Below are 27,818 nucleotides of genomic sequence, written 5' to 3' on the forward strand. Positions count from 1 at the left end.
TCAGTTCTGTCTCGTTTTACAATAAAAACAATTTTTAAAAATTGTCTCGCGTAAACCAATGTTTCTTGCGTTCACTGAAAGTCCAAATTAATCTGCAGTCATTCTGAAAGCCAGAGGGATTGGAGCAGGGGCTATGATGCAGACACTCAGGCTGGAATTTTACTGGCACACCCATCCCCAGGCTCGTAACATCGTGCCCGAGGTCAATGGAAAATGCCGTTCTGCAAAATCCGAGGGGGTGGGTGGCGGCGGGCGGGTGGGGGGGTATGCGGGGGTGTGGTGCTGGTAAAACCAGGGCCTCAGATCTGGCTCCACACCAGAGAATATCCCAGCTTGACCCCACTGCCAGCAAGTAATGGAAACTTGCCATTTGCAATGCGTAACTCTCAGATCAATCCTTTTCCATGCCCGAGTTTCTGATTCACACCAGCTGTATTTATGAGACATAATGGACCCTCTTACATTGATCGTTGGGAACCCTTGATTCGCTTCAGAAATTAGGATTTAGGAGCTCCCGGAGAGACTTCCCGAAGAGGGGAATTTTCCCATTCTATCCGCCACGGGAATTGGAGCAGGCGAGGGCTGGACCATGGATAGGTTGATGAACTCACGTGGAAAGTTTCGGTTTTGAGGTCAGCGTGACCAGAAAATCCCTCCCAACATTTATAATTGACTAAATTCATGTACTAAATGTTTAATTATCTGGGACTGTGTAAGACTCTGTGCTCTATGGACTGTTTCCAGGGACACACACCGAGACAAGCATCAACTGCTGCTGGAGGGTCATCAACTCGGTGAAGGACGCACTTTGGTCCTCCCGAAAATTGCTGAACTTCCAGTTGAAAGAACTGTCCTCGACCGAGTGTTGCAGACTGGCACATTCCAAGGTCCAGGACTACGTGCTGAGGGGCGCGCTGAAGCTTGGGGCAGCCGCCGCAAAGGCACAATGGGGAAAGGACACATTTTAAGGCCTTTTAACAGACCGAGGGCCCGGGAACTGCAGAATACCCTCGGCCTGCGTAACTGTGTGCCAATCTGACAAATAACGGCACACAGTAAAATTTGAGGCATGTGTATAGTTTTAAGTTTTGAAATGTAATGACTGTAATTTGTATAGGGCTGTAAAAATGCTTTTATCCTGCACTGTTCGCAATTTTTAGACATGTAGGTTTGCAATAGTTTAATTGAGATTTTTATGAATAAAGTATATTTTTGAAATAAAAAAAATTTGTATCAAGGACTTTACAGGAGCGGGAGGTATAGGGTGATTGTCCCTTTAAGAGTCAAAGGGCGACACGGTAGCACTGCTGTTTCACAGCTCCAGGGACCTGGGTTCGATTCCCGGCTCGGGTCACTGTTTGTGTGGGGTTTGCACATTCTCCTCATGTCTGTCTGGGTTTCCTCCGGGTGCTCCGGTTTCCTCCCACAGTCCAAAGATATGCGGATTAGATTGATTGACCATGCTAAAAATTGCCCTTAATGTCTTGAGATGTGTAGGTTAGAGGGATTAGTGGGTAAATATGTAGGGATGTGGGGGTAGGGGCTGGGTGGGGTTGCACTCAGTGCAGACTCGATGGGCCGAATGGCCTCTTTCTGTACTGTAGGGTTTCTATGATTCAATCAGCACTGCTCCTTCATCAGATGAGTGGATAATACTCACCAGATGAAGGAGCAGCATTCCAAAAGTTCGTGATTCCAAATAAACCTGTTGGACTTTAACCTTCTGTTAGATTTCTTATGAAGGAAGATGGAACATGAGTGGGACAGTCGGCAACGGAGATTGAGGGAGATAAAGAGGAGTGGTTAATTGAACTAGGCTTGAGAGCGTCTGTTCCCCAGCATAAATTAATAACGTTTGACAAAAAAGTGGAAACTTTTACTTCTGTGGTGTCCTTCAAGCTCAAAACGATGCCAACAGTCTCTGGCCAAGTTCATCCATAAGCTATCGTGGCTGAACCAATTGGTGCAGGGCTGAGAACCATGTGATTTCCAGGAATTTGCTGGTGATGCAATGAAATTCAGTTGGTGATGTTCAGAAACAGAAACTTGTCTTTTACATTTCACTACAGGAAGAGTAGGGAAACATTCATCAGCCAGTTAGATTAGACACAACCCAGTTGTGGCTGTTTTCAAAGCGCTGTCTGATACATTAACACGTTCAGCTCCTGGGACAACAGAGCAATGCTGATGGATTTATGTGCCTGGGGCACAAGACACCCTTGCTTAATCTTCATCCTGTTCTGCCTGGTGTATGTGGCATTCTTCAGCGGGGTGACACTCTTAGGTGACTCTGGAAGGTTGACTGAGCTGGACACTGGCAGAAGTCGGCTTTGGGAACAAAACGCAGCTCTGCGTAAAGCTCTGAAGGTTTCAGAGGGAAAGTTGGTGCTCCTGGAGTCTCAGCTCTCCAAGATTCGCATGCAGGACGAGCAGAGCCATGTGGAGCTGGTAAGTCAGTCAGAGAAGGCAGTCAGTCAGAGGGGAAGCCCTGAAATGATGGAGACACACAGCAGGAGGGAGAGGTGTGCTTAACTGGAGGCGTTTGTTGGATGCAGAACGTGGAATGGGGAAGGAGAAAGAAACATTTGTAATTCTGTGCCACTATTCGCAGACCCTGGATGTTCCAAATCAGGTCACAGCCAATGAGATGCTTTTGAACTCGCTCATTGTTGTAGTGTTGGTAACATGGCAGCAGATTCCCACACACAGCAATGTGGCAACGGCAAGGTGCCCGTTTATGGTGATGTTGATTGAACAGTTTACCAGATTTCATTTAAAATGATGGAATCTGTACCTGGGAGAACAGACTGTTTAACATCATGCCCCTCTGACAGTGCGGCACTCCCTCAGCACTGACCCCTGACAGTGCAGCACTCCCTCAGTACTGACCTCTGACAGTGCAGCACTCCCTCAGTACTGACCCTCTGACAGTGCAGCACTCCCTCAGTACTGACCCTCTGTCAGGGCTATACTCCCACACAGACTCACATTCACACACACATACACACATTCTCACACAAACACATACACACACTCACACAAAGACACACACACATACTCACACTCAGCACACACTCCCACTCGTGCGCATGCACACACTCACACACACACATACACACTCACGCACTAACACACACATACATTCACTCACACATACACAAACACAAAGACACACTCACACACACACTCACAAACTTATACATTCACTCACACACTCACTCACTCAATCACACACACATACACAGTCACTCACACACACACACACTCACTCACGCACACACTCACACACACACACACACCTATATACACACACACACACACACACACACTCATACACAGACATACACTCACACACACTCATGCTGTCACACTTCAATGTCACTGGGTCAAAATCCTGAAACTCCCTCCCTAACAGCACTGTGAGTGTACCTACACCACATGGGCTGTAGCGGTTCAAGAAGACAGCTCATCGCCAACTTCTCAAGGGAAACTCGGAATGGGCAATAAATGCTAACCTCGCCAGCGATGCCCATGTCCCATGAGAGAATAAATAAAAACAATCCCATTCTTACAAACACTCAATTTGCAGGGGAAAAGGCTGAGAATGGGAATTTTTGGGTAAGTTTTGGTGAATATATCTCAAACGCAAAAGGATAATTGGTTATGGGCCAAAGTCAAGTGTATTGAGGTATGGCACAGATCAGCCATGATCTCATTGCATAGCAGGACAGGTTCAAGGGGCTGAATGTCCTCCTCCCTATCCTAAAAATTATCCTTGCCCTCACATACAAACATCCATTGCACTCACACTCTCACACAAACTTTGCTCTGTAAATTTCCTGTCCATTTTTTTAAACTGTTTCATAGATCATAGAATCCCTACAGTGCAGAAGGAGGCCATTTGGCCCATCAAGTCTGCACTGACAGCAATCCTATCCGGGTCCTATCCCCATAACCCCATGTATTTACTCTGCTAATCCCCTTGACACTAAGGGGCAATTTAGCACAGCCAATCAACATAACCCACACTTCTTTGGGCTGTGGGGGGAAAACAGGAGCACCCGGAGGAAACCCACGCAGACACGGGGAGAATGTGCACACACTCCACACAGACAGTGACCCAAGCTGGGAATCGAACCTGGGTCCCTGGCACTGTGAGATAGCAGTGCTAGCCAGTGTGCCACCCATGCCATTTCCCAACAATGTGGGGTGGAGTCAATGAGATCGCATTGGCAGCAGTTGGACCGGTAGATCCTGCCACTGCCCAATGGGGGCCAATTGTGCCACTGGGCTGGGGAGGGGTGGGAGTGGGGGTGGCAGAGAATTCCACCCCGTTTATGAATCCTCTCTGCATCAACAGATACTGTTTTCATTAATGTTGTGGAGTTGAGGGATGTGGGCAGAAGGTGGGTAGGTGCTTATTGGAATTCTGGGTAACAGAGTCAATTAACCCTTTCACCCCCTTGCTCTCAAGTTTTGAATTGATTTGACATAATGTTGCATCTTTGTGAAGGTTCTTATGTTTTATTCAGGATAAGGGAGGAGTTCTCAGTTGCACTATAGCGCAGCATCATTAGGCCCTTGTTCGATGTAACTATACCCTGGTCATGCCTCAGGGGCCCTGAGCTAGGCAATGCAACATTGAAATGTTCCATGTCACCAGTGCTCAGGTATCTCCTCTCAAACTTTCTCAGCACAGAAAAGCCAATGGAGACCGATTTAACCCTATCATTACCTCCCTATAATTTGAATGGCCTAATCACAAAAGTTGTCATTTATCCAACTGTCCACCCTAGTCTGATCAGATTCCCCTAACTTCCCGCATTCAGACTCCAATCAGATTGTAAACATCTCATTGGCCAAATTACAGAATTTTGGAATGAATACAGCACAGAGGGAGGCCATTTGGCCCATCATGTCTGTGCCACCTCTCCGAATGAGCAGTTCACCTAGTTTCATTTCCCAACTTCTCCTCATAACTCTACGCATTTTTCCTTTTATCCAATTTCCTGGTGAACGCCTCATTTGAACCTGCTTCCACCACGCTGTCAGAGAGCGCAACCCAGATCCTACCCACTCGCTGAATGAATAAGGTTCTCGTCATGTCTCCATTCTTTCTTTTGCCAATTACCTTAAATCTGTGTCCTCTCGTTCTTGATCCTTCCACCAGTGGGAACAGTTTCTCCCCATCTACTCTGCCTGGATCGCTCGCAATTTTGAATAGCTAACAATGGAATTCTTGGTGGCCTCGGCACCCAGTTATTTTAGTTCATCGGACCCTGAGGGATTGGGCTGAGGTGGTTATCGTTTGACTCTCAGACAGCAACCAGCCTGGTTTCTGCTGGATCTGTTGACGTTTATACTTTTACTATCAAGTTACCTTTGAACCATCTTTAGCCAGGATATATCATAAACAGGATTAAAAATATGGCCCAGTCATAGCACAACTAATGAAACCTGTGATTCACAACTGGTCAGGCATGCTGTTTAAGTTAGTTTTCATTAATTAGTAAAAAGAACCCATTGTACCAATTTCCAGCATCTATACATAAACCTGAGGGATATGGAGAAAAGGCGGGATTGTCATATTTGGGATGTGTTGTAGGGTGTTGGATGAAGACTTTGACATTTTAAGTAGGCTAATTGTACATTTATTAACCACATGAACTGTGCACATTGATACGATAAAGGGTTCAGGCTAGGAACTGTCTCATAGAATCCTGACAATACAGAAGGAGATCATTCGGCCCATCGAGTCTGCACTGACTCTCCGACAGAGCATCTTATCTAGGTCCTATCCATGTAACCCCGCATATTTACCCCACAAATCCACACATCTTGGGACACTAAAGGGCAATTTAGCATAGCCAATGCACCTAACCTGCATATCTTTGGAATGTGAGAGGAAACCAGAGCACCGGGAGGAAACCCACGCAGACACAGGGAGAACTTGCAAACTCCATTCAGTCACCCAAGCCAGGAGTCAAACCTGGGTCCCTGGCGTTGTGAGGCAGCTGTGCTAACCACTGTGCTACTGTGCCACACATACTTGCCTGCACACACTGCTCTGTCCAACATTAAAATGAGCCCTGGATACAGATCATGTGTTCTCTTACATCACTGTGAGGGCAATATGGTACTCATTCCCATGTTAACATTCTACGTACAGTAAGAAATTTTACAACACCAAGTTAAAGTCCAACAGGTTTATTTGGTAGCACAAGCCACAAGCTTTCACAGCACTGCCCATTCATCAGGTGAGTGGGAGTTGTGTTCACAAACAGGGCAAATAAAGACACAAACTCAATTTACAAAATAATGGTTGGAATGCAAGTCTTTACAGGTAATCAAGTCAAAGGTACAGACAATGTGAGCGGAGAGAGGGTTAAGCACAGGTTAAAGAGATGTGTATTGTCTCCAGCCAGGACAGTTAGTGAGATTTTGCAAGCCCAGGCAAGTTATGGGGGTTACAGATAGTGTGACATGAACCCAAGATCCTGGTTGAGGCCATGCTCATGTGTGCGGAACTTGGCTATCAGTCTCTGCTCAGTGATTCTGCGCTGTTGTGTGTCGTGAACATTCGCATTCCAACCGTTACCTTGTAAGTTTAGTTATATGACCTGTTTGTGTATAGAAGTCCCACTCACTTGATAAAGGGGCAGCGCTCTGAAGGCTTGTGGCTTGTGCTAACAAATAAACCTGTTGAACTTTAACCTGGTGTTGTGAGAATTCTTTCTGTGCCCACCCCAGTCCAACGCCGGCACCGCCACATCATGGCAACACCTTTATGTAATCATATTTCAAGCTTCGTTAGAATCAAATGAAAGACAAACTATGTACAGGAGGTTACAGCGCTAACTTGCCTTGGAGCAGCCTCTCCAGCTTATTGCATGGCTGTTGCAAGCTTCCAGGTATATTCCTTCCGAGAGAGGACTCCACTCACTGGGGTAATCATCCACTCTCAGCCCCTGTTGGTGCCTCAAGCCAGTGACCCTTTTCTGCTGTGCTGTTTTAAAGAGATACCACAATCATTGCTCCGAATGCTCCAGGAAAGTGGGAAGATGGCTGAGGGATAAAGGAAGGGATGATGCTCATGATTTTCAGTAGATGGGGAGGTGTAATTGGTCTATCAAAAAGGCTATTTTGTTGTTCTGGAAACTCTTAAACCCTTGAGTATGAACCTGCCAACACCTGCAGCAGAACAAGCAAAACTTCAAACTGAGCCAGAGGCTAAATCACAATGTGATGGCCTCAGGTCAAAATCAGAGTTATTTTCAAACATGTAACTTCCAGGAAATGTGTGTTGTGAAAGTGTAAGAGAGAGAGTGTGTGTGAGAGAGAGTGTGTGTGTCTGTGTGTATGAAAGTGTAAGAGAGAGAGTGTGTGTGAGAGAGAGTGTGTGTGTCTGTGTGTATGAAAGTGTAAGAGAGAGAGTGTGTGTGAGAGAGAGTGTGTGTGTCTGTGTGTATGAAAGTGTAAGAGAGAGAGTATGTGTGAGAGAGAGAGTGTGTGTGTGTGAAAGTGTAAGAGAGAGTGTGTGTGAGAGAGAGAGTGTGTGTGTGTGAAAGTGTAAGAGAGAGTGTGTGTGAGAGAGAGAGTGTGTGTGTGTGTGTGGATGTGTGCGTGGAAGTGTAAGAGAGAGAGAGTGTGTCAGAGAGAGAGAATGTATGAGTGTGTGTGTGAATGTGTGTGTGCAAAAGTGTAAGAGAGAGTGTGTGTGGGAGAGAGTGTGTGTGTGTGTGTGTGTGAAAGTGTAAGAGAGAGTGCGTGTGAGAGAGAGAGAGTGTGTGGATGTGTGTGTGTGAAAGTGTAAGAGAGAGAGTGTGTGAGGGAGAGAGAGTGTGTGAGTGTGTGTGTGTGAGAAAGTGTAAGAGAGAGAGTGTGTGTGTGTGTGTGAAAGTGTAAGAAAGAGTGTGTGTGTGAGAGAGAGTGTGTGTGTGTGAAAGTGTGAGAGAGTGTGTGTGTGTGTGTGTGTGAAAGTGTGAGAGAGAGTGTGTGTGAGAGTGTGTGTGTGTGTGTGAAAGTGTAAGAGAGAGTGTGTGTGTGAAAGTGTAAGAGAGAGTGTGTGTGAGAGAGAGTGTGTGTGTGTGTGGATGTGTGCGTGGAAGTGTAAGAGACAGAGAGTGAGTGTGTGTGTGAAAGTCTAAGAGAGTGTGTGTGAGACAAAGAGTGTGTGACTGTATGTGTGAATGTGTGTGTGTGAAAGTATAAGAGAGTGTGTGTGAGAGTGTGTGTGTGTGTGTGTGTGTGGAAGTGTAAGAGAGAGTGTGTGTGTGAGAGAGAGAGTGTGTGTGTGTGAGAGAGAGTGTGTGTGTGTGTGAAAGTGTAAGAGAGAGAGTGTGTGTGAGAGAGAGTGTGTGTGTGTGTGTGAAAGTGTAAGAGAGAGAGTGTGTGAGTGTGTGTGTGTGTGTGAAAGTGTAAGAGAGAGAGTGTGTGTGAGAGAGAGTGTGTGTGTGTGTGAAAGTGTAAGAGAGAGAGTGTGTGAGTGTGTGTGTGTGTGAAAGTGTAAGAGAGAGAGTGTGTGAGAGAGAGTGTGTGTGTGTGTGAAAGTGTAAGAGAGAGAGTGTGTGAGTGTGTGTGTGTGTGTGTGAAAGTGTAAGAGAGAGAGTGTGTGTGAGTGTGTATGTGTCTGAAAGTGTAAGAGAGAGAGTGTGTGTGAGAGAGAGAGTGTGTGTGAGTGTGTGTGTGTGTGTGAAAGTGTGAGAGAGAGGGTGTGTGTGTGAATGTGTGTGTGTGTAAGTGTAAGGGAGAGTGTGTGTGTGAGAGAGAGAGAGTGTGTGTGTGGATGTGTGTGTGTGGAAGTGTAAGAGAGAGAGTGTGTGAGAGAGAGAGTGTGTGTGAGTGCGTGTGTGTGTGAAAGTGTAAGAGAGAGAGCGTGTGTGAGAGAGAGAGTGTGTGTGTGAATGTGTGTGTGGAAGTGTAAGAGAGAGTGTATGTGAGAGAGAGAGAAAGTGTGTGTGTGGATGTGTGTGTGTGTAAGTGTAAGAGAGAGAGTGTGTGAGAGAGTGTGTGTGTGTGTGAAAGTGTAAGAGAGAGAGTGTGTCAGAGAGACAGAATGTATGAGTGTGTGTGTGAATGTGTGTGTGCAAAAGTGTAAGAGAGAGTGTGTGTGGGAGAGAGTGTGTGTGTGTGTGTGAAAGTGTAAGAGAGAGTGCGTGTGAGAGAGAGAGAGTGTGTGGATGTGTGTGTGTGAAAGTATAAGAGAGAGAGTGTTTGTGTGTGTGGATGTGTGTGTGTGGAAGTGTAAGAGAGAGTGTGTGTGTGTGTGGATGTGTGTGTGTGAAAGTGTAAGAGAGAGTGTTTGTGTGTGAGAGAGAGAGAGTGTGTGAGTGTGTGTGTGTGAAAGTGTAAGAGAGAGTGTGTGTGTGTGAGAGAGAGAGAGTGTGTGAGTGTGTGTGTGTGAAAGTGTAAGAGAGAGAGTGTTTGTGAGAGAGAGTGTGTGAGTGTGTGTGTGAATGTGTGTGTGTGAAAGTGTAAGAGAGAGTGTGTGTGTGTGTGAGAGAGAGAGTGTGTGAGTGTGTGTGTGTGTGTGAAAGTGTAAGAGAGAGTGTGTGTGTTTGTGGATGTGTGTGTGTGGAAATGTAAGGGAGAGTGTGTGTGTGTGGGAGAGAGAGTGTGTGAGTGTGTGAATGTGTGTGTGTGAAAGTATAAGAGAGAGTGTGTGTGAGAGAGAGTGTGTGTGTGAATGTGTGTGTGTCGAAGTGTAAGAGAGAGTGTTTGTGAGAGAGAGAGTGTGTGAGTGTATGTGTGTGAAAGTGTAAGAGAGAGTGTGTGTGTGTGAAAGTGTAAGAGAGAGAGTGTGTGTGAGAGTGTGTGTGTGTGTGCGTGTGAAAGTGTAAGAGTGTGTGTGTGAGAGAAGTGTGTGTATGTGTGTATGTGTGTGTGTGAAAGTGTAAGAGAGTGTGTGTGAGTGTGTGTGTGAAAGTGTAAGAGAGAGTGTGTGTGAGTGTGTGTGTGAAAGTGTAAGACAGAGTGTGTGTGAGAGTGTGTGTGAGTGTAAGAGAGAGTGTGTGTGCGAGTGTGTGTGCGAAAGTGTAAGAGAGTGTGTGTGTGTGTGTGTGTGAAAGTGTAAGAGAGAGTGTGTGTGTGAGTGTGTGTGTGAAAGTGTAAGAGAGAGTGTGTGTGTGAGTGTGTGTGTGAAAGTGTAAGAGAGAGTGTGTGTGAGAGAGTGTGTGTGTATGTGTATGAGTGGAGGAGCATAGAAGGAAGGAGGAGGGAACATTAAAATATCTGATGATGCAAATGATGCAATCAAATGCTGAGTAGAAATAGTGGAACACAAGGACAGAGGCTGAGTTGCCGGGAAGAGTTCTCACCAGTGATTTAATTCATTGTACGACAAACAGATAGAAGATGAATTCGGACAGCTTGAAGGACAGCTTGAAGGATTTCTCAGGGCGCTGCCCCTCTATTTTGAAATGGCTCCTGTTGCTGGTTTTGCTTACGGTGATATTTGTGTGTTTGGCAATCGTTGTGATGAACTCCGAACCGATGAAGCAGCTGAAAGGGTGCCAGAACCAACTGGCAAATAACACTTTACTGCTGGAAGAGTACATGGCAAAGCTAACAGAGGCAGAGTCCTCATTAAGAAACTGTCAGACTCAGTCGGTGAGTAGTAAAGTCACCAAGAGTTAGAGCATTATTAGTTACAGTAAACATAGCCAATGAAATCTTTGACATGTTTGAGAATTTGCAAGCGTTTAGCATAATGTTTTGTCACTATTTACGAAACCCAGAACCTTTGTAAAATGTCAGATCTTTTTATCATTCCGTTTAGAGTTGCGCGGTACAGCGCTGTATTAATTAATGGCTATGTTACGTGCAACCTGTAATTCAGAGACCGTGAGTTCATATCCCAATCTGGCAGTTTGGCACTTTCAGTTCTGTTTAGAAAAACGCTTCTGAAAATTAAAAAAAATCTGTTTATCAGCTAAAAGTGACCAATCAACGGCCAGGCTATCATTACCAGTTCATTAATGTCCCTGTGGGAAGGGAGACTTGTCATAGTGATCTGGATTAATCCAGAATTCCAGTCCCATTCCGAAGTTGCCTAGCACTGCTGCCTCACGGCACCCAGGTCACTGTCTGTGTTTGCACGTTCTCACTGTGTCTGTGTGGCTTCCTTTGGGTGCTCCCGGGTTCCTCCCACAGTACAAAGATGTGCAGGTTAGGTCGACTGGTCATGCTAAATTTCCTCTTAGTGTCAGGGGAATTAGGAGGGTAAGTATGTGAGTTTACAGGGTAGGGTCTGGGTGGGATTTTTGTCAGTGCAGCCTCGATGCGCCAAATGGTCTCCTTCTGCGCTGTAGATTCTATGACAAGATGATGTACAAATCAACAGTCTAGGGAATTACCGCTAACCAGTGACTTAACCAGACTGTAAACCACACTATTATTGTGGTTAAGAAAGCAGGTGAGAACTTGGAGACTCCGTGACAAGAGGCTCACTTTCGAATCTCTATGGCTGAGTCTGAATTCTGGAGCTCACTCTCTAACAGCACTGTGGCTGTACCTACATCACAGGAGTCGGCAGGAGCAGCTCCCCCTTCACACTCACAATTGAAAATACTGCCATTCTGAACAACAAATGGAAAGTCCCAAATTCATTCCCTGGTTAGTGCTTACAATACACATCTCCCTCACAACGAAGGCAACACAGTCATTCAATATCATTAGCCAGAATCTGGGAAAAGCATATTGAAAGAAAACTTTCCTACGGGTTGGAGAGTCCACGTTAGTTACTGAGTGTGCTGTGCAATCTCTAAACTCTGACTAGTATAATTAACCAGTTGGAAATCAGTTAAAACATGGGTTTTGTAAGTTGTGCAGGAATTTCTGCTATTAAATTGAAGTGTTGACCATCTAAAAGTGATCATTTGGACCTCGTTTTGCCATTGGGGTTAATTTTAGACAAGGTAACTGAGATGACAAAGTGATTGGAGAGGAGTCTGAAAGATCAGATACATTTATCTGTGTCCGTGCTTTGCTGATTCTGCAGACTCTTTCCTTCTCCACAGTTTATTGATAATATGCGTAAAACATCAAAGGTAAAAATGTGAGTGGCTGTGAGCAATTCCCTGCGTTGCAAAGCACTCACACTCCAACTGTCAGTACAGTGCGTGGAATCTGACCAAAAAATGGCACAGTTTCACTCTGGAATTTTGCCATCCCGCTCACCACGGGAATCGTAGCAGGCGGAACACAAGCCATGCATTGGGGTGTGACCTCGGACGGGACTTTCCAGTTTCAGGGCGAGCTGGTCTAATTGTAAACCGGCTTGTTTCTCTCCCCACCTTAGGGCTCTTTGTCATTAACAGACCGGCTGGGCGTGATTGACGCTGCCATATCGAGGAGCAGGGCTTAAACACATCAGTACAAGTAGCTGCACTGAGAAAAAGGGTACCCGATCAGAGGGAAAAAATAACCTCACCCCATGATCAGAGCTGGACTCTTCTCCTATCACAGGTCACCCTACTCTGCAGGTAGCTTTGGTGATTAAAAATTAAACGGCCATACTAGGCTAATATTTATAGTAGCAGTGCAGAAGGAGGCCATTCAGCCCATCAAGCCTGCGCTGACAACAATCCCACCCAGGCCCTATCCCATAATCCCCACGCATTTACCCTGTTAATTCCCCTGACAGTAAGGGACAATTTAGCACGGCCAATCCACCACGACTTTTGGACTGTGGGAGGAAACCGGAGCGCCTGGAGGAAACCCACGCAGACATGGAGAGAATGTGCAGACTCCACACAGACAGTGATCCAAGCCGGGAATCGAATCCAGGCCCCTGGGGCTGTGAGACAGCGGTGCTAACCACTGTGCCACCTACCGCCCTTATTGAAGGAGGCCAACTAGGATTTTGCAGTCAGGTTCCCGGAAGCAGCGGGAGCCACAGAGCTGCCTGGGGGCAGCCTCCTACAAGCAGACATTCCCTAGTTGCCCTTGAACTGTATGGCTTGCTAGGCCACTTCAGAGAGCAGTTAAGAGTCAATCACAACTACCCTTGTGTTGTTTACCTTCCCCAAAGGACAGTAGTGAACCAGAAGGGTTTTTCCGACAATGGACAATGGTTTCATGTTCATTTTTAATACCAGTTTTTTTTATTGAATTCAGATTCCACCATCTGCCATGGTGGGATTCGAACTCGGGTTCCCAGAACATTAGCTGTGTTTTTGGATTAATAGTCTACCACTGGGCCATCGCCTAATGGGCAGTGAGCCTACCCTCAGGCCATCCTTTGAGGGAAATCACATTGAGTTTCCCAGGCAGTGTGGCTGGGATCCCGGTTTGTCTGGGACTGTGGCATTGAGAATCCCGCAGGGAAAATCCTGTCTTGCGTTGTGACAATCTGTGTACTTTCTAATTGCTTGCTGTAGCTGCATGTAGCTGCTAATGATTCATATATAGGGGCACAGAGAGAGTTCCCTCTGAACAAAAACATTTCCTTAGGGGCCCCCTAATTTAAGCCTTGGTGATCTGAAGCGGGGGGTGGATTCAGATGGGAGCGCATCCCATTCTTCCAGAAACCACTGCCCTCCCCCTGCACCGTCTCAGCTGTCCCCACAGTGGCACAGTGGTTAGCACTGCTGCCTCACAATGCCAGGGACTGAGGTTCAATTCCTGGCTTGGGTCACTGTCTGTGTAGAGTCTGCACATTCTCCCCATGTCTGCATGGGTTTCCTCTGGGTGCTCCGATTTCTTCTCACAGTCTGAAAGACATGCTCATTAAGTGCATTGACCCGAACAGGCGCTGGAGTGTGGCGGAATTTCACAGGAACTTCATTGCAGTGTTAATATAAGCCTCCTTACGATAAAGAAATAAACTTTATTTTAAAGCTCCCTCCACACACACACGGCCAGTTCTGGCCTCAGTTGTTTACTGGATGCTGGCTGGGAGAGAAAACACTTGCTGAACTTTGAAGATATTTATTCAGAAATGTAGCAAATTGGAAAGGGCAAGATGTTTGAAGGTTACCCTGCTGGAAAATCCCAACAACTCAGACACACATTTTCAGAAAATTCCCCAAATTGAATAAGGAACTTAAACAATCCCAATCAAAAAATAAACAGGGACACGTTTTTCGAAAATGATTTTCACCGTCCCAGGTCAGCAAGCAAGTGAAATATATTGTGAAATGGAGTCGCTGTTGTGATGCAGGAAACACAGCAGCCTCGGTCTGCAAAACAAGATCCCAATGTGACATTTATGAGCAGATCAACAATTCTAGCGATTTGAGTTGAAGACGAGTTATTGTTTAACTTCAAATTTATTTATTAGTGTTACAAGTAGGCTTACATTAACACTGCATTGAAGTGACTGTGAAAATCCCTGAGTTGCCACATTAGTTATGACAATGGAGTTAAAGGCCCTTTTTATTCCTCAAAATAGTGCCAGAGAATATTTTATATTCATCTGAAGCCGACAGCTTCAGTTTAACATCCCTCTGACAGTGAACCACTCCCTCAGCACTGACCTTCTGACAGTGCACCACTCCCTCAGCACTGACCCTCTGACAGTGCACCACTCCCTCAGTACTGACCCTCTGACAGTGCACCACTCCCTCAGCACTGACCTTCTGACAGTGCACCACTCCCTCAGTACTGACCCTCTGACAGTGCAGCACTCCCTCAGCACTGACCCTCTGACAGTGCACCACTCCCTCAGCACTGACCCTGTGACAGTGCACCATTCCCTCAGTACTGACCTTCTGACAGTGCAGCACTCCCTCAGTACTGACCCTCTGACAGTGCAGCACACCCTCAGTACTGACCCTCTGACAGTGCAGCACTCTCTCAGTACTGACCCTCTGACAGAGCAACACTCCCTCAGTACTGACCCTCTGACAGTGCAGCACGCCCTCAGTACTGACCCTCTGACAGTGCAGCACTCCCTCAGTACTGACCCTCTGACAGAGCAACACTCCCTCAGTACTGACCCTCTGACAGAGCAACACTCCATCAAACACTGGGAACAGGTGGAGGTTATTTTGTATCGAGTCTGCTCTGCCGTTCATTTAGATCTCAAATTGCAAGCTCTGACAATTCTGGCTGCTCTGTCTGTTAAACGCCCTGTACAGCTTCCATTTCTATTGTAAAAAAAATTCAGCCACAGTCACGATGCTGTGGTTTCACAACAACGTAAACAGGTTTCCTGGGTAAGTCTGGATCAGACTGGTTACTATCTCGGGAACATGGATTCTTTGCAAAGCCAGTCCAGCTCATTTTTTCATCAGGGTGTAGTGAGCATTTCCAGAGTGCAGTAAGAATCAGCTTGCGTGCATTGTACAACTCTCTCCCCTCTGAGTCAGGAGGTTTACAGGTTTAAGATCCATTTCAGAGACTTGAACACAAAGTTTAGGTTGGCAACACCACTCCCCACCGCAGCACTGAGGGAGTGCCACACTGTTCGAGAATTAGTGCTAAGGGAGTGCCGACTGTCAGAGGTTCAGTGCTGAGAGAGTGCTGCACTGTCAGAGGGTCAGTACTGAGGGAGTGCTGCACTGTCAGAGGGTCAGTAATGAGGGAGTGCTGCACTGTCAGAGGGTCAGTGCTGAGGGAGTGCTGCACTGTCAAAGGGTCAGTGCTGAGAGAGTGCTGCACTATCAGAGGGTCAGTAATGAGGGAGTGCTGCACTGTCAGAGGGTCAGTAATGAGGGAGTGCTGCACTGTCAGAGGGTCAGTGCTGAGAGAGTGCTGCACTGACAGAGGGTCAGTACTGAAGGAGTGCTGCACTGTCAGAGGGTCAGTACTGAGAGAGTGCTGCACTGTCAGAGGGTCAGTACTGAGACAGTGAGGGTCAGTACTGAGAGAGTGCTGCACTGTCAGAGGGTCAGTACTGTGGGAGTGCCGCACTGTCAGAGGGTCAGTACTGAGAGAGTGCTGCACTGTCAGAGGGTCAGTACTGAGAGAGTGCTGCACTGTCAGAGGGTCAGTACTGAGGGAGTGCTGCACTGTCAGAGGGTCAGTGCTGAGGGAGTGCCGCACTGTCTGAGGGTCAGTGCTGAGGGAGTGCTGCACTGTCAGAGGTTCAGTACTGAGGGAGTGCCGCACTGTCAGAGGGTCAGTGCTGAAGGAGTGGCACATTGTCAGAGGGTCAGTACTGAGGGAGTGCCACACTGTCAGAGGGTCGGTATGGAGGGAGTGCTGCGCTGTCAGATGGTCAGTAGTGAGGGAGTGCCTCACTGTCAGAGGGTCAGTATTGAGGGAGTGCTGCACTGTCAGAGGATCAGTACTGAGGGAGTGCTGCACTGTCAGAGGGTCAGTACTGAGGGAGTGTTGCACTGTCAGAGGGTCAGTACTGAGGAAGTGCTGCACTGTCAGAGGGTCAGTACTGAGGGAGTGCTGCACTGTCAGAGGGTCATTACTGAGGGAGTGCTGCACTGTCAGAGGGTCAGTATTGAGGGAGTGCTGCACTGTCAGAGGATCAGTACTGAGGGAGTGCCGCACTGTCAGAGGATCAGTACTGAGGGCGTGCCGCACTGTCAGAGGATCAGTACTGAGGGAGTGCCGCACTGTCAGAGGATCAGTACTGAGGGAGTGCCGCACTGTCAGAGGATCAGTACTGAGGGAGTGCCGCACTGTCAGAGGGTCAGTATTGAGGGAGTGCTGCACTGTCTGAAGTGCTGTCTTCCTGAATGGAATGTTAAGCCAAGGCCTGTCTGCTGTTTCTGGTGGCGATGAATCTGATGCTACCTGTCTGAAGCAGAGCAGGGTAGAAGGAGATATATTTCGTACCCAATCCATGATGTATCTAACATGACATTTGTGTGTTTTATTCCAGGCCCGTCAGACTGAGAATATTCTGGAACTGAAGAACAAAGTGAAGGAGCTCGAACAGATGAACAGGAATTTCAGCATCCAACAAGAAGTTCTGGAGGGTGAGACGCCTTCAATATTTCAGAATTGTGTTGTTGACGGGAGTGGGGTGGGTGAGATTCTGCCTGAGGTCATTTGCTGGAAAATGATTAGGAAAGACAATCTCTGTGACGCAGAAATAACGAAGCCTCCTGTTGGAGAATTAGCTCCTCACTGCCTCCCCATATCTCATTCACACTCCTCATTGCTAGTCATCGACTCCACTGCAGCTACAGCCGGCACAGTGGTTAGCACTGCTGCCTTGCAGTGCCAGGGACCTGGGTTCAATTCCAACTTCAGGTCACTGTCTGTGTGGAGTTTGCATGCTCTCCCTGTGTCTGCGTGGGTTTGCTCTGGGTGCTCCTGTTTCCTCCCACCCTCCAAAGATGTACAGGTTAGTTTCATTGGCCATGCCAGATTGACTGTAGTGTCAAGGGGATTAGCAGGTTAAGTGTGTGGAGTTATGGGAATAGGGCTTGGGTGGGAATGTGGTCAGTACAGATGCAATGGGCCAAATGGCCTCCTTTTGCATGTAGGGATTCTAGGACATGTACATACTCAGTGATGTCGCTCAGTGGATAGAATCTGCATCTTTGAGGAAGAAAGTCATAGGGTTGAAGTTCCAGTTCAATGGTGTAAGGAGACAATGAAAGCTGACAGTCCCAGTGCGGTGCTGTTGGAGGTGCTGCAGTGTTGGAGGTGCAGTATTTTGAACGAGACATTAGCACAATGTCCTGTCTACTCTTTGGTCAACACAAAGGATGTCATGACACTACCTTGGACAAGAGGCAGGAGCTGTTTCAGGTAAACGGCCAATGTTTATCAACTATGCAGATTATCCAACCCTTACCTCATTGCTGTTTGTGCGCAGTTAAACTTTAAATAGTATTTATTGCAAAGCGATTTGGAAGATGCTGAGGTCAATGAAGCTTCTGAAACATAAGTCCTTTCAATCCTCTGAAAGTTTCTTCTTTAATTTGGAAACTTTGGAACTCAGGAAATGCCCGTGTCCCGGGATCGCCACACAATAAACCCACCCAGTTAGAACTTGCTGAATTTCTCGAGCTCCCAGATTCACCAATGGCCATGCTCTTGTCTGCTTTCCTTTGCTGGCATTCTCTCCAACAACACATTGTTGCCTTGACCACCATTACCCCTCAGCACCAAGCTCCCATCTAGCTAGCTTCCATTTCAGTCTTGTCGTTTGCACAAGAATTGGAATTTGAATCGATGGAGGTTTTTTTCCATTTTTATAGCTGTCAACAACATTTGGCCATTTCTCTAACTTCTTAAGTGTAGGAAAAAAAGACTTCATAAAATAAAACACTCCCAGGACAGCTACGGCACAGGGTTAGATACAGAGTAAAGCTCCCTCTACACTGTCCCCATCAAACACTCCCAGGACAGGTACGGCACAAGGTTAGATGCAGAGCAAAGCTCCATCTACAGTGTCCTGTAAAAATGCTTCAATCCCCTCAATGTTAAGTGTGCTCATCGTTGCACCAGTCTAGAATTGTAATTTGTGTAAGTGCTAGCCTGATCAGCAGCCTGAGAGAATGTGTCACTTTAAGAGCTGTTACATCTGATGTGATCAAAGCTACCAAGAGCCGAAATGGGCCAGACAAACTGGTTTCATATAATTTCCTTCAGAGTCCATTCATTGCCTGCTTTGGATCCGATTCCCTGTCTAAGTGAAATGGACAGCAGTTTCTTTCTTCTCATCTTTCTGAATGGGAATGTTTTTCGTTGATTAGGTGAGGCACAGAAGTGGAAGACGCAATCCGACCAATGTGAAACAAGTATGGCCAAAACCAATGATCAGCTGAAAAGGACAAAGGAAGAGTTAAAATCGTGTCAACAGGACAGGTGAGTAACAGCGACAGAAAGTTACATTTCGCGCCGTTAATGCAGGGAATCATCCCCAGGACCTTCACTGGGACATTATCAAATAACATTTCACACCGAGCCTCAAATTAGCTGGTGGGACAGCTGATTAAAGCTTAGTGAAAGTGGACCGTTTTTATAAAGGAGAGGAAAGAGTTTTGAGAGGCCAAGTGGCTGAGGGAGGGAATTCCAGAGCTTAGGGCTGGTAAATATTCCTTTTGTGAGCCCTGCTGGCCGGTTAATTGATGTTGTCTTTTACAATCGACAAACTGTATTCAGCACAAGCGCAGGGATATGTCACAGTGTCTGAGCATTTGTTTTCAATGTGTAAATGTTATGTTACTCCCTGGCCTTGGGTGAAAGTACAGTAAGAAGTCTCACAACACCAGGTTAAAGTCCAACAGGTTTATTTGGTAGCAAAAGCCACTAGCTTTTGGAGCACTACTCATTCATCAGGTGAGTGGGAGTCGTGTTCACAACCAGGGCATATAAAGACATAAGCTCAATTTACAAGATAATAGTTGGAATGTGAGTCTTTACGGATAATCAAGTGTTAAAGGTACAGACAATGTGAGTGGAGAGAGGGTTAAGCACAGGTTAAAGAGTCTCCAGCCAGGACAGTTAGTGAGATTTTGCAAGCCCAGGCAAGTCGTGGGGATTACAGATAGTGTGACATGAACCCAAGATCCCGGTTGAGGCCGTCCCCTTGTGTGCGGAACTTGGCTATCAGTCTCTGCTCAGCGACTGTGCGTTGTCGTGTGTCATGAAGGCCGCCTTGGAGGCTGAATGCCCGTGACTGCTGAAGTGTTCCCCAATAGGAAGAGGACACTCTTGCCTGGTGATTGTCGAGCAGTGTTCATTCATCCATTGTTGTAACGTCTGCATGGTCTCCCCAATGCCTCGGGATATCCTTTCCTGCAGCGTATCTGGTAGACACACCGTGTTGCAAGAATGTGTGCCATGTACCTGGTGGATGGTGTTCTCATGTGAGATGATGGCATCTGTATCATTGATTCAGCACATCTTGCAAAGGTTGCTGTGGCAGGGTTGTGTGTTGTTGTGGTCACTGTTCTCCTGAAGGCTGGGTAGTTTGCTGTGGATAATGGTCTGTTTGAGGTTATGCGATTATTTGAAGGCAAGAAGTAGGGGTGTGGGGACGGCCTTGGCGAGACATTCGTCTTCATCGATGACATGTTGAAGACTCCGGAGAATACATCATAGTTTCTTTGCTTCGAGGAAGTTCTGTCCGCCATGTCCCATGTTTGTCTTCTGAGGAGGTCAGTGCAGTTTTTCGCTGTGGCGCATCGATCGATAAGTCGATCACCATATCATGTTCTTATGAGGGCATCTTTCAGCGTCAGGAGGTGTCTGTTGCGATCCTCCTCATCTGAGCAGATCCTGTGTATACGGAGGGCTTGTCCATAGGGGATGGCTTCTTTAACATGTTTAGGGTGGAAGCTGGAGAAGTGGAGCATCGTGAGGTTATCTGTGGGCTTGCAGTACGGTGAAGTGCTGAGGTGACCGTCCTTGATGGGGATGCGTGTGTCCAAGAACGCAACCAACTCCAGAGAGTAGTCCATGGTGAGTCTGATGGTGGGATGGAACTTGTTGATGTTTCAGTGATTGTTCACCATGAGTCCAAAGAGAAAATGTCATTGATGTATCTAGTGTTTAGCATCCTGTGTTTAGAATGTCCTGTGTGGTAAAGAGATCTTGTTCAAACCTGTGCATCAAGATGTTGGCATATTGAGGTGCAAATTTGGTTCCTATGGCTGTTCCATGTATCTGGATGAAGAACTGGTTGTTGAAGGTGAACACAGTAAGAAGACTCACAACACCAGGTTAAAGTCCAACCAGTTTATTTGATAGTAAACCCACAAGCTTTCGGAAATAAGCGATAAACGCTTATTTATCAAATAAACTGATTGGAGTTTAACCTGGTGTTGTGAGACTTCTTATTATGTTTACCCCAGTCCAACGCTGGCATCTCCACTTCATGTTGAAGTTGAAGACATTGTAGACCAGGATGAAGTTGGTGAGTTATGAAATTGCATCTGGAGACTGGCAGTTGTTGGCATTGAGTACTGAGGCAGTTACAGCAATGCCATCGTCATGGGGGATGCTGGTGTAGAGAGCTGAGGCATCCTTTTGTGACAAGGAGTGCTTCTGGTTCAACTGCTCCATGTGTGCTGCGTTTCAGCAGGAAGTCTGTAGTGTTGTGACAAAAGCTGGGAGTTCTTCGTACAGTGGGTTTCAGGATGCCCTCGACGTAGCTGGAGAGATTCTCACACAGGGTCCCATTGCCCGATACGATGGGACAGCTGGGTGTGTTGGCCTTTTGTATCTTTGGGAGTAACTTGGCTGAAAGTCACAGTGAGAAATGTCTTAACCACACGTCCTCTCCCCTTTCCCCCCACACCCTGTGGCTTTTCCTCTGATTGGCTCTTGAAGTCTTTTCCCCCAAATGTCCATTTAGAACCACCCACATCCCCATTCATTAACTTGCAACCATCGCCCTATCATCCAATTTTCAAGATGGTACCTCCATGGGGGCCTGTCTTTGCTCAGTTTTCAATGTAATAATCTGCAACGTCTCTTGTTTTCCTCTTGCTGAAGTTCCAATCAGTGCAGGGAATGCAAAGAGACACCTTTCACACTGGAAATATGCATTGTATCCTTGATGGTTCAGCAGCTTAGGCCAGAGACACTCCCCATTCTGTCTCGAATGGGGACATCAATCTTCCCTTATCCCTTATCACATTCCACTTCAGGCTTCTTCATTCCTGTGGGAACAAAGCTGGCTCTGCTTGCAACACTGTTATTTCTGTTTAATTTATCAGGCAAATTACCCACTCCCTCTTTTTTAAGGGTCCTATTTCTCATGCTCGAATTCCTTCTTAATGTTAACTATCCTAGTGAGTTTTAACTCCCCCAGGTTAATAAAAAGGTAAAATTAAACATACATAAGAACATAAGAAATAGGAGCAGGAGTAGGCCAACTAGCCCTTCAAGCCTGCCCTGCCATTCAATAAGATCATGGCTGATCTGTCTTGGCTCAGTTCCACATTCCCGCCCTCTCCCCATAACCCTTAATCCCCTCTCTTATCAAAAACCCATCAACCCGCTTCTTAAAAATATATAGCGAGGTAGCCTCCACCACTTCAACGGGCAGAGAATTCCAGAGATTCACCACCCTTTGAGTGAAGAAGTTCCTCCTCAACTCCGTTCTAAACCGCCCCCCCTTTATCTTGAGGCTGTGCCCCCTAGTCCTACTATCCTTTCTGAGCGGGAAGAGTCTCTCCACCTCTATCCTATCCATCCCATTCATCATCTTATACGTCTCAATGAGATCTCCCCTCATTCTTCTAAACTCTAACGAGTACAAGCCTAATTTATTCAGCCTCTCCTCATAGCTCAACCCCCTCAACTCCGGCATCAGCCTAGTAAACCTCCTCTGCACTCCCTCCAAGGCCAAAATATCCTTGTGTAAGTACGGCGACCAAAACTGCACACAGTACTCCAGCTGCGGCCTCACCAATGCCTTATACAGCCACAGCAAGACCTCCCTACTTTTATATTCAATCCCCCTCGCTATGAAGGCCAGCATCCCATTCGCCTTCCTGACCACCTGCTGCACCTGCAAGCTGGGTTTTTGCGACTCATGCACAAGGACCCCGAGGTCCCTCTGCACCGTCGCCTGCTGCAATTTTTCTCCACGTAAGTAATAATCCTTCCTACCATTATTCCTACCAAAGTGGACCACCTCGCACTTGCCAACATTAAATTCCATCTGCCATTTCCTGGCCCATTCGCCCAGCCTATCTAGATCCTTCTGTAGACTCTCACCACCCTCCGCACAATTTGCCTTTCCACCAATTTTGGTGTCATCAGCAAATTTCGACACCCTACACTCGGTTCCCTCCTCCAGATCATCTATATAAATGGTAAATAGCTGAGGCCCCAGCACCGACCCCTGGGGCACTCCACTAGTCACTATCCGCCAATCCGAATAGCACCCATTGACCCCCACTCTCTGCCTCCTATTTGACAACCAGTCCTCTATCCATGCTAACACCCTACCCCCAACTCCATGCCCCCTTACCTTCTGCAATAACCTCTTGTGAGGTACCTTGTCAAACGCCTTCTGAAAATCAAGAAAGACCACATCCACCGGCTCTCCTCTATCCACCGCCCTAGACACATCCGCATAGAACTCCAGTAAATTTGTCAGATACGACTTCCCTTTAACGAAACCGTGCTGCGTCTGCTCTATCAAGCAGTTTCCCTCAAGATGCCTCGCTATTTCCTCCTTGATGACGGATTCTAACATTTTACCTAGAACAGACGTTAAACTAACAGGCCTATAATTCCCCGCCTTTTGCCTGGCACCCTTCTTAAACAACGGCGTAACATTAGCCGTTTTCCAATCTTCCGGCACTTCCCCGGAATCCAGCGACGTCTGGAAAATAACCACCAAGGCATCCACTATCACCTCCGCCATTTCTTTCAGGATCCTCGGATGCATTCCATCCGGTCCTGGGGACTTGTCCACAATCAGCCCCTCCAGTCTGTCGAGCACCACCTCTCTAGTAACAGTAATGTCATCGAGACATCATCGATACGCATGTGGTAGTCTTGGGATTACATGTTAGCAGTATAATAACAGAAACTTTTGCTAATTACACACTTGTCCTGATAAACAGTGAACGATTATTCTGGGAGATACTCAAATGTCTCAACAAAATCCAGGAAGCTGAAAGCACAGTTGCCATTGGCACAGCCAGAAAAAGTGAAGGAGTGTGGAGAACTTGGAGGCTGGAGGAGATTACAAAGTCGGAATGATTGGAAAACAAGGATGAGAATTTTAAAAAGCAAGGCACTGGTGGGATGGGCACTGGGGTCTATACTCGAAGGAGTTTAGAAAGGTGAGGGGGGATCTAATTGAAACTTATACAATTCTGAGAGGCCTGGATAGAGTGGACATGGAGAGGATGTTTCCACTAGTAGGAGAGACTAGAACTCAGGAGCACAACCTCAGAGTGAAGGGACGCTCCTTTAAAATTGAGATGAGGAGGAAGTTCTTCAGAAGGTGGTGAATCTGTGGGAGTCTTTGCCACAGAAGGCTGTGGTGGTCAGATTATTGAGTGTCTTTAAGACAGAGATAGGTTCTTGATTAGTAAGGGGATCGGAATTATGGGATGAAGGCAGGAGAATGGGGATGAGAATCATATCAGCCATGATTGAATGGCGGAGCAGACTCAATGGGCCAAATGGCCCAATCCTGCTCCTATGTCTTATGGTCTTGTGGTGTAGGTCAGCGAGCACAGGGGTAACGGCTGAACCAGAGTCAGAGTAAGTTAGGACAGGGACAGCAGAATTCTGAATAGGTTTAATGTGTGTGGAAGGGGGTAGAATACTGAAACAGTCGATTGATCATATAAGACTGAATAGTTTAAATGTCAAAGAGGGAAGATAAAAGAGAATTTTGATTGAACTCCTTTACTGAAAGAGTTGTGTTTGTGCAGAATGGACAAATCATCTGAATGGAATAGCAACACTTTGAGAAAGACAGAGACAGACAGACAGAGCGGCCTTCCTGAAAGATTCAACAGTAACTTTAAAAAGGGAGTTGGATAAATATTTGAAGGGGAAATATTTGCAGAGCTATGTGGAAGAGCAGGGGTGTCAGGCTGACTGAGCTAGCATAGGCACAGTGGGCTGAATGGCCTCCTGTGTGCTGAGATTTTATCCTGGTGTACAATTAGACCGGACTGTTATGAGGTACTTCGTTGTGCTGCCACTGGTTGGATAAATCCCTAGTCCTGTCAGATATCTAGCCAATTCCTTTGGATCAAATCAATGGACATCCAAGGGAAAGGGTGTCCCCTAATCTCGCTCCAGATTCTTTATATTTAGAATTTCATTTTCTTCCAACAGTCGCAAACAGAGTTAAATTATCTGCTCACACCTTGCCAAACGTGTTGAAAATAATTTTGTTTCCTGCAGAGATGCATGTCGAACCCAGCAGCCAAGTGGCCAAGCGAACACTGCACATGTGTCCTACATTGTCCTGGTTGCTCTCTCTGCCATGTCTCTTCAAATACTGTATGGTTAGAGGTAAGTCCTACTATCAGTTGTCCATTCAGATAATAACAGTGGGAGAATGTTGAGTGTCCATCTCAACCAGACTTTGGGTACCATATTGATGTTTGTTTTTGTTTTAGTTTTCCCATTTTATTTTGCAACTACTGTACATAAAGGCACAGTACCACAACAGATCAATGTACAAGATCTTCTCATGACCAGCATCCGAGGTGCCTCTAAACCAATGGTCTTAGAAAAAGATGTATAAACAGAAGTGTCAGAGTCCATTTGCCATGTAAGATTTGACAAAGCCTGGTCAGTGCTGTATCTTGAAGTGTAAACATTCCTACAGATCTGCAAACTTTCCCTAATTATGCAGCAGTTAAACTCTGATTGACCTCAGAGTTTACTGCAATTAGACTCTGAATGAACAGCTGATTTTCCTCAACAGGGATTTACGTCAGGGATTTTCTGTAATTATTTTAGATTAATCTCAGTATCATTGCATTAATCTCTGCTTCTCAGATAGTGTGAGATTTTATGATCTTAAAGGATCTGTGCACTCTGAATATAGATCACCCGAGCAGTCAGAAGCTGGGAATTCTGCAGTGAGCAATTCACCTCCTGAATCCCAAAGCTTGTCCACAAAGCTCAATTCAGGAATGTGATGGAATACTCTCCACTTACTTGGATAAGTGCCTGGATTTTGACCAGCGACAGTGAAGGAACGGCGATATATTTCCAAGTTAGGCTGATCGATGATGTAGAGAGGAAACTGCCATGGTGTTTCCATGTGTTTTCTGCCCCTTTCTTTGTGGATGGTGGAAGTCATGGGTTTAGATGATGCTGTTGAAGAAGCCATCTGAGTTACTGCTGTGCAACACACACAAATTGCACATTCTGCCCTTGTCTGCGCAGGTTCCCTGTGGGTGCTCCGGTTTCTTCCCACAGTCCAAAGATGTGTAAGTTAGGTGGATTGGCCATGCTAGATTTCCCCTTAGTGTCCAAAGATGCGTAGGTTAGGTGGATTGGCCATGCTAAATTGCCCCTTAGTGTCCAAGGATGCATAGGTTAGGTGGATTGGCCATGCTAAATTGCCCCTTAGTGTCCAAGGATGCGTAGGTTAGGTGGATTGGCCATGCTAAATTGCCCCTTAGTGTCCAAGGATGCATAGGTTAAGTGGATTGGCCATGCTAAATTGCCCCTTAGTGTCCAAGGATGCGTAGGTTAGGTGGATTGGCCATGCTAAATTGCCCCTTAGTGTCCAAGGATGCGTAGGTTAGGTAGATTGGCCATGCTAAATTGCCCCTTAGTGTCCAAGGATGCATAGGTTAAGTGGATTGGCCATGCTAAATTGCCCCTTAGTGTCCAAGGATGCGTAGGTTAGGTGGATTGGCCATGCTAAATTGCCCCTTAGTGTCCAAGGATGCATAGGCTAGGTGGATTGGCCATGCTAAATTGCCCCTTAGTGTTCAAGGATGCGTAGGTTAGGTGGATTGGCCATGCTAAATTGCCCCTTAGTGTCCAAGGATGCGTAGGTTAGGTGGATTGGCCATGCTAAATTGCCCCTTAGTGTCCAAAGATGCGCAAGTTAGGTGGATTGGTAGTGCTAAATACATAGGGTTGAGGGGATTGAGCAGGGGTGGGCCTGGTTAGGATGCTCTTTCAGAGAGTCAGTGCAGACTCGTTGGGCCAAATGACCTTTTTCTGCACTGTCGGGATGCTATGGATTTTTAAAAGCAAAGTGGGTTAGGCATTAACCTGAACAGGAGTGTAGGAGGTTTCACAGTAACTTCACTAATGTAAGCCTTACTTGTGAAACTAATAAACTGTTTTTTAAAAAATACTGCAGATGCTAGAGATCTGAAATGAAACAGAAAATGCTGGATAAACTCAGCAGGTCTGGGAGCATCTGTGGAGAGAGAGAAACAGTTAATGTTTCTCGTGTGTATGACCTTTTCAGAGCTTTCTTAAAGCCTATGCAACCTGTCCTTTAACTCTTTCCGAGCAGATTAGTTTTGTAGGGTTAATATCATTCTGACCACGCTGGCTAACACACAAACCCATGAAGAGTGAGCCCCTCGTGTGGTCTGCTTTGGTCATGGGTAGATTAGATGGGTTTACTGGATAAAGAAACCTTGAGTCATCAAATGCAGGCCAGCCCCTGTTCCGAATGCTAGACCCCAATCATATTTGGAGGTTGTTCTACTTGTTCAGTCTGTGCTATGATGGTACAGTGGTAGTGGCCCTGACTCCAAACTAGAAGGTCCAGGTTCATGTTGGCCATGAAAGGGGCCTACATGTCCTCATTCACCAGGCTGGTAATCAGCACGTGAATCCTTCCACCACTCCCCTGAAAGGGAAAAAGCGTGAGAAGTTTGCTTTCATTCGTCCTGCTTATTCTACCATTATGGGATGCTCTGATTGGAAAGACGGTGGAAATAGATTCAATTACAATGCTCGACAGGAAACTTGGCAAAGAGGTGAAAAGGAAAAGAAAAATCAGGACAATGGGGGAAGAGCGGGGGTCAGTGGGATGAATTGGATAGCTCTTACAAAGGGCCAGAACAGATATTAAGGGCTGAATGGCCTCTTTCTGTATGATCCTATGACTTAAATGTACTCTGATTTTCTTTTAGGATCGATACAAGGATCGGATTACAAGACCCAAAAACCAGCTGCACTGTCACCAGCTTTCTATGAGATAAAGAATCTATTTTGTAATTCTGCCTGAGTTGAATGTGGAATAAACTCCGAACATAATAATCAGTATTTTCCTTTTAATTTCTGAACAAACGCTGCAAAAAAAGCAAGGGGCAGTTGACCATGGGAAGGTGCAGAGTGACACATGTCAAACCAATAACAATACAATTGGCAAATCCATATGCATCAGGTTCTTGCAATCTTATACAAAAATCAGTGTCTCTCACCGTAACCCAGTGTCTCTCACTGTAATCCAGTGTCTCTTACTGTATCCCAGTGTCTCTCACCGT

At 46.3% G+C, this 27,818-nt stretch overlaps 1 protein-coding gene across 1 annotated transcript; it reads left to right on the forward strand.

The window, feature by feature from the left end:
* Nucleotides 1-10,265: 10,265 nt before the first annotated feature.
* On the forward strand, nt 10,266-27,609 carry LOC145358787 (uncharacterized). Its single transcript, XM_080213074.1, has 5 exons — nt 10,266-10,608; nt 16,784-16,880; nt 18,612-18,723; nt 24,748-24,858; nt 27,465-27,609. Exons 1-4 carry the CDS (start codon nt 10,354-10,356, stop codon nt 24,854-24,856), a joined length of 573 nt encoding a protein of 190 aa, XP_080069200.1. The 5' UTR covers nt 10,266-10,353; the 3' UTR covers nt 24,857-24,858; nt 27,465-27,609.
* Nucleotides 27,610-27,818: the final 209 nt, after the last annotated feature.

The sequence above is a fragment of the Carcharhinus amblyrhynchos genome, chromosome 26 (genome assembly GCF_965287045.1).
Source record: "Carcharhinus amblyrhynchos chromosome 26, sCarAmb.v2.hapA, whole genome shotgun sequence".
Lineage (NCBI taxonomy): Eukaryota > Metazoa > Chordata > Chondrichthyes > Carcharhiniformes > Carcharhinidae > Carcharhinus > Carcharhinus amblyrhynchos.

Coding starts and splice junctions, on each gene's coding strand:
- LOC145358787 (XM_080213074.1), top strand. CDS start 10,354: ATGAATTCGGACAGCTTGAAGGACAGCTTGAAGGATTTCTCAGGGCGC. Junction 10,609..16,783: donor GAAACTGTCAGACTCAGTCG/GTGAGTAGTAAA, acceptor GTTTTATTCCAG/GCCCGTCAGACTGAGAATAT. Junction 18,724..24,747: donor AAATCGTGTCAACAGGACAG/GTGAGTAACAGC, acceptor TGTTTCCTGCAG/AGATGCATGTCGAACCCAGC.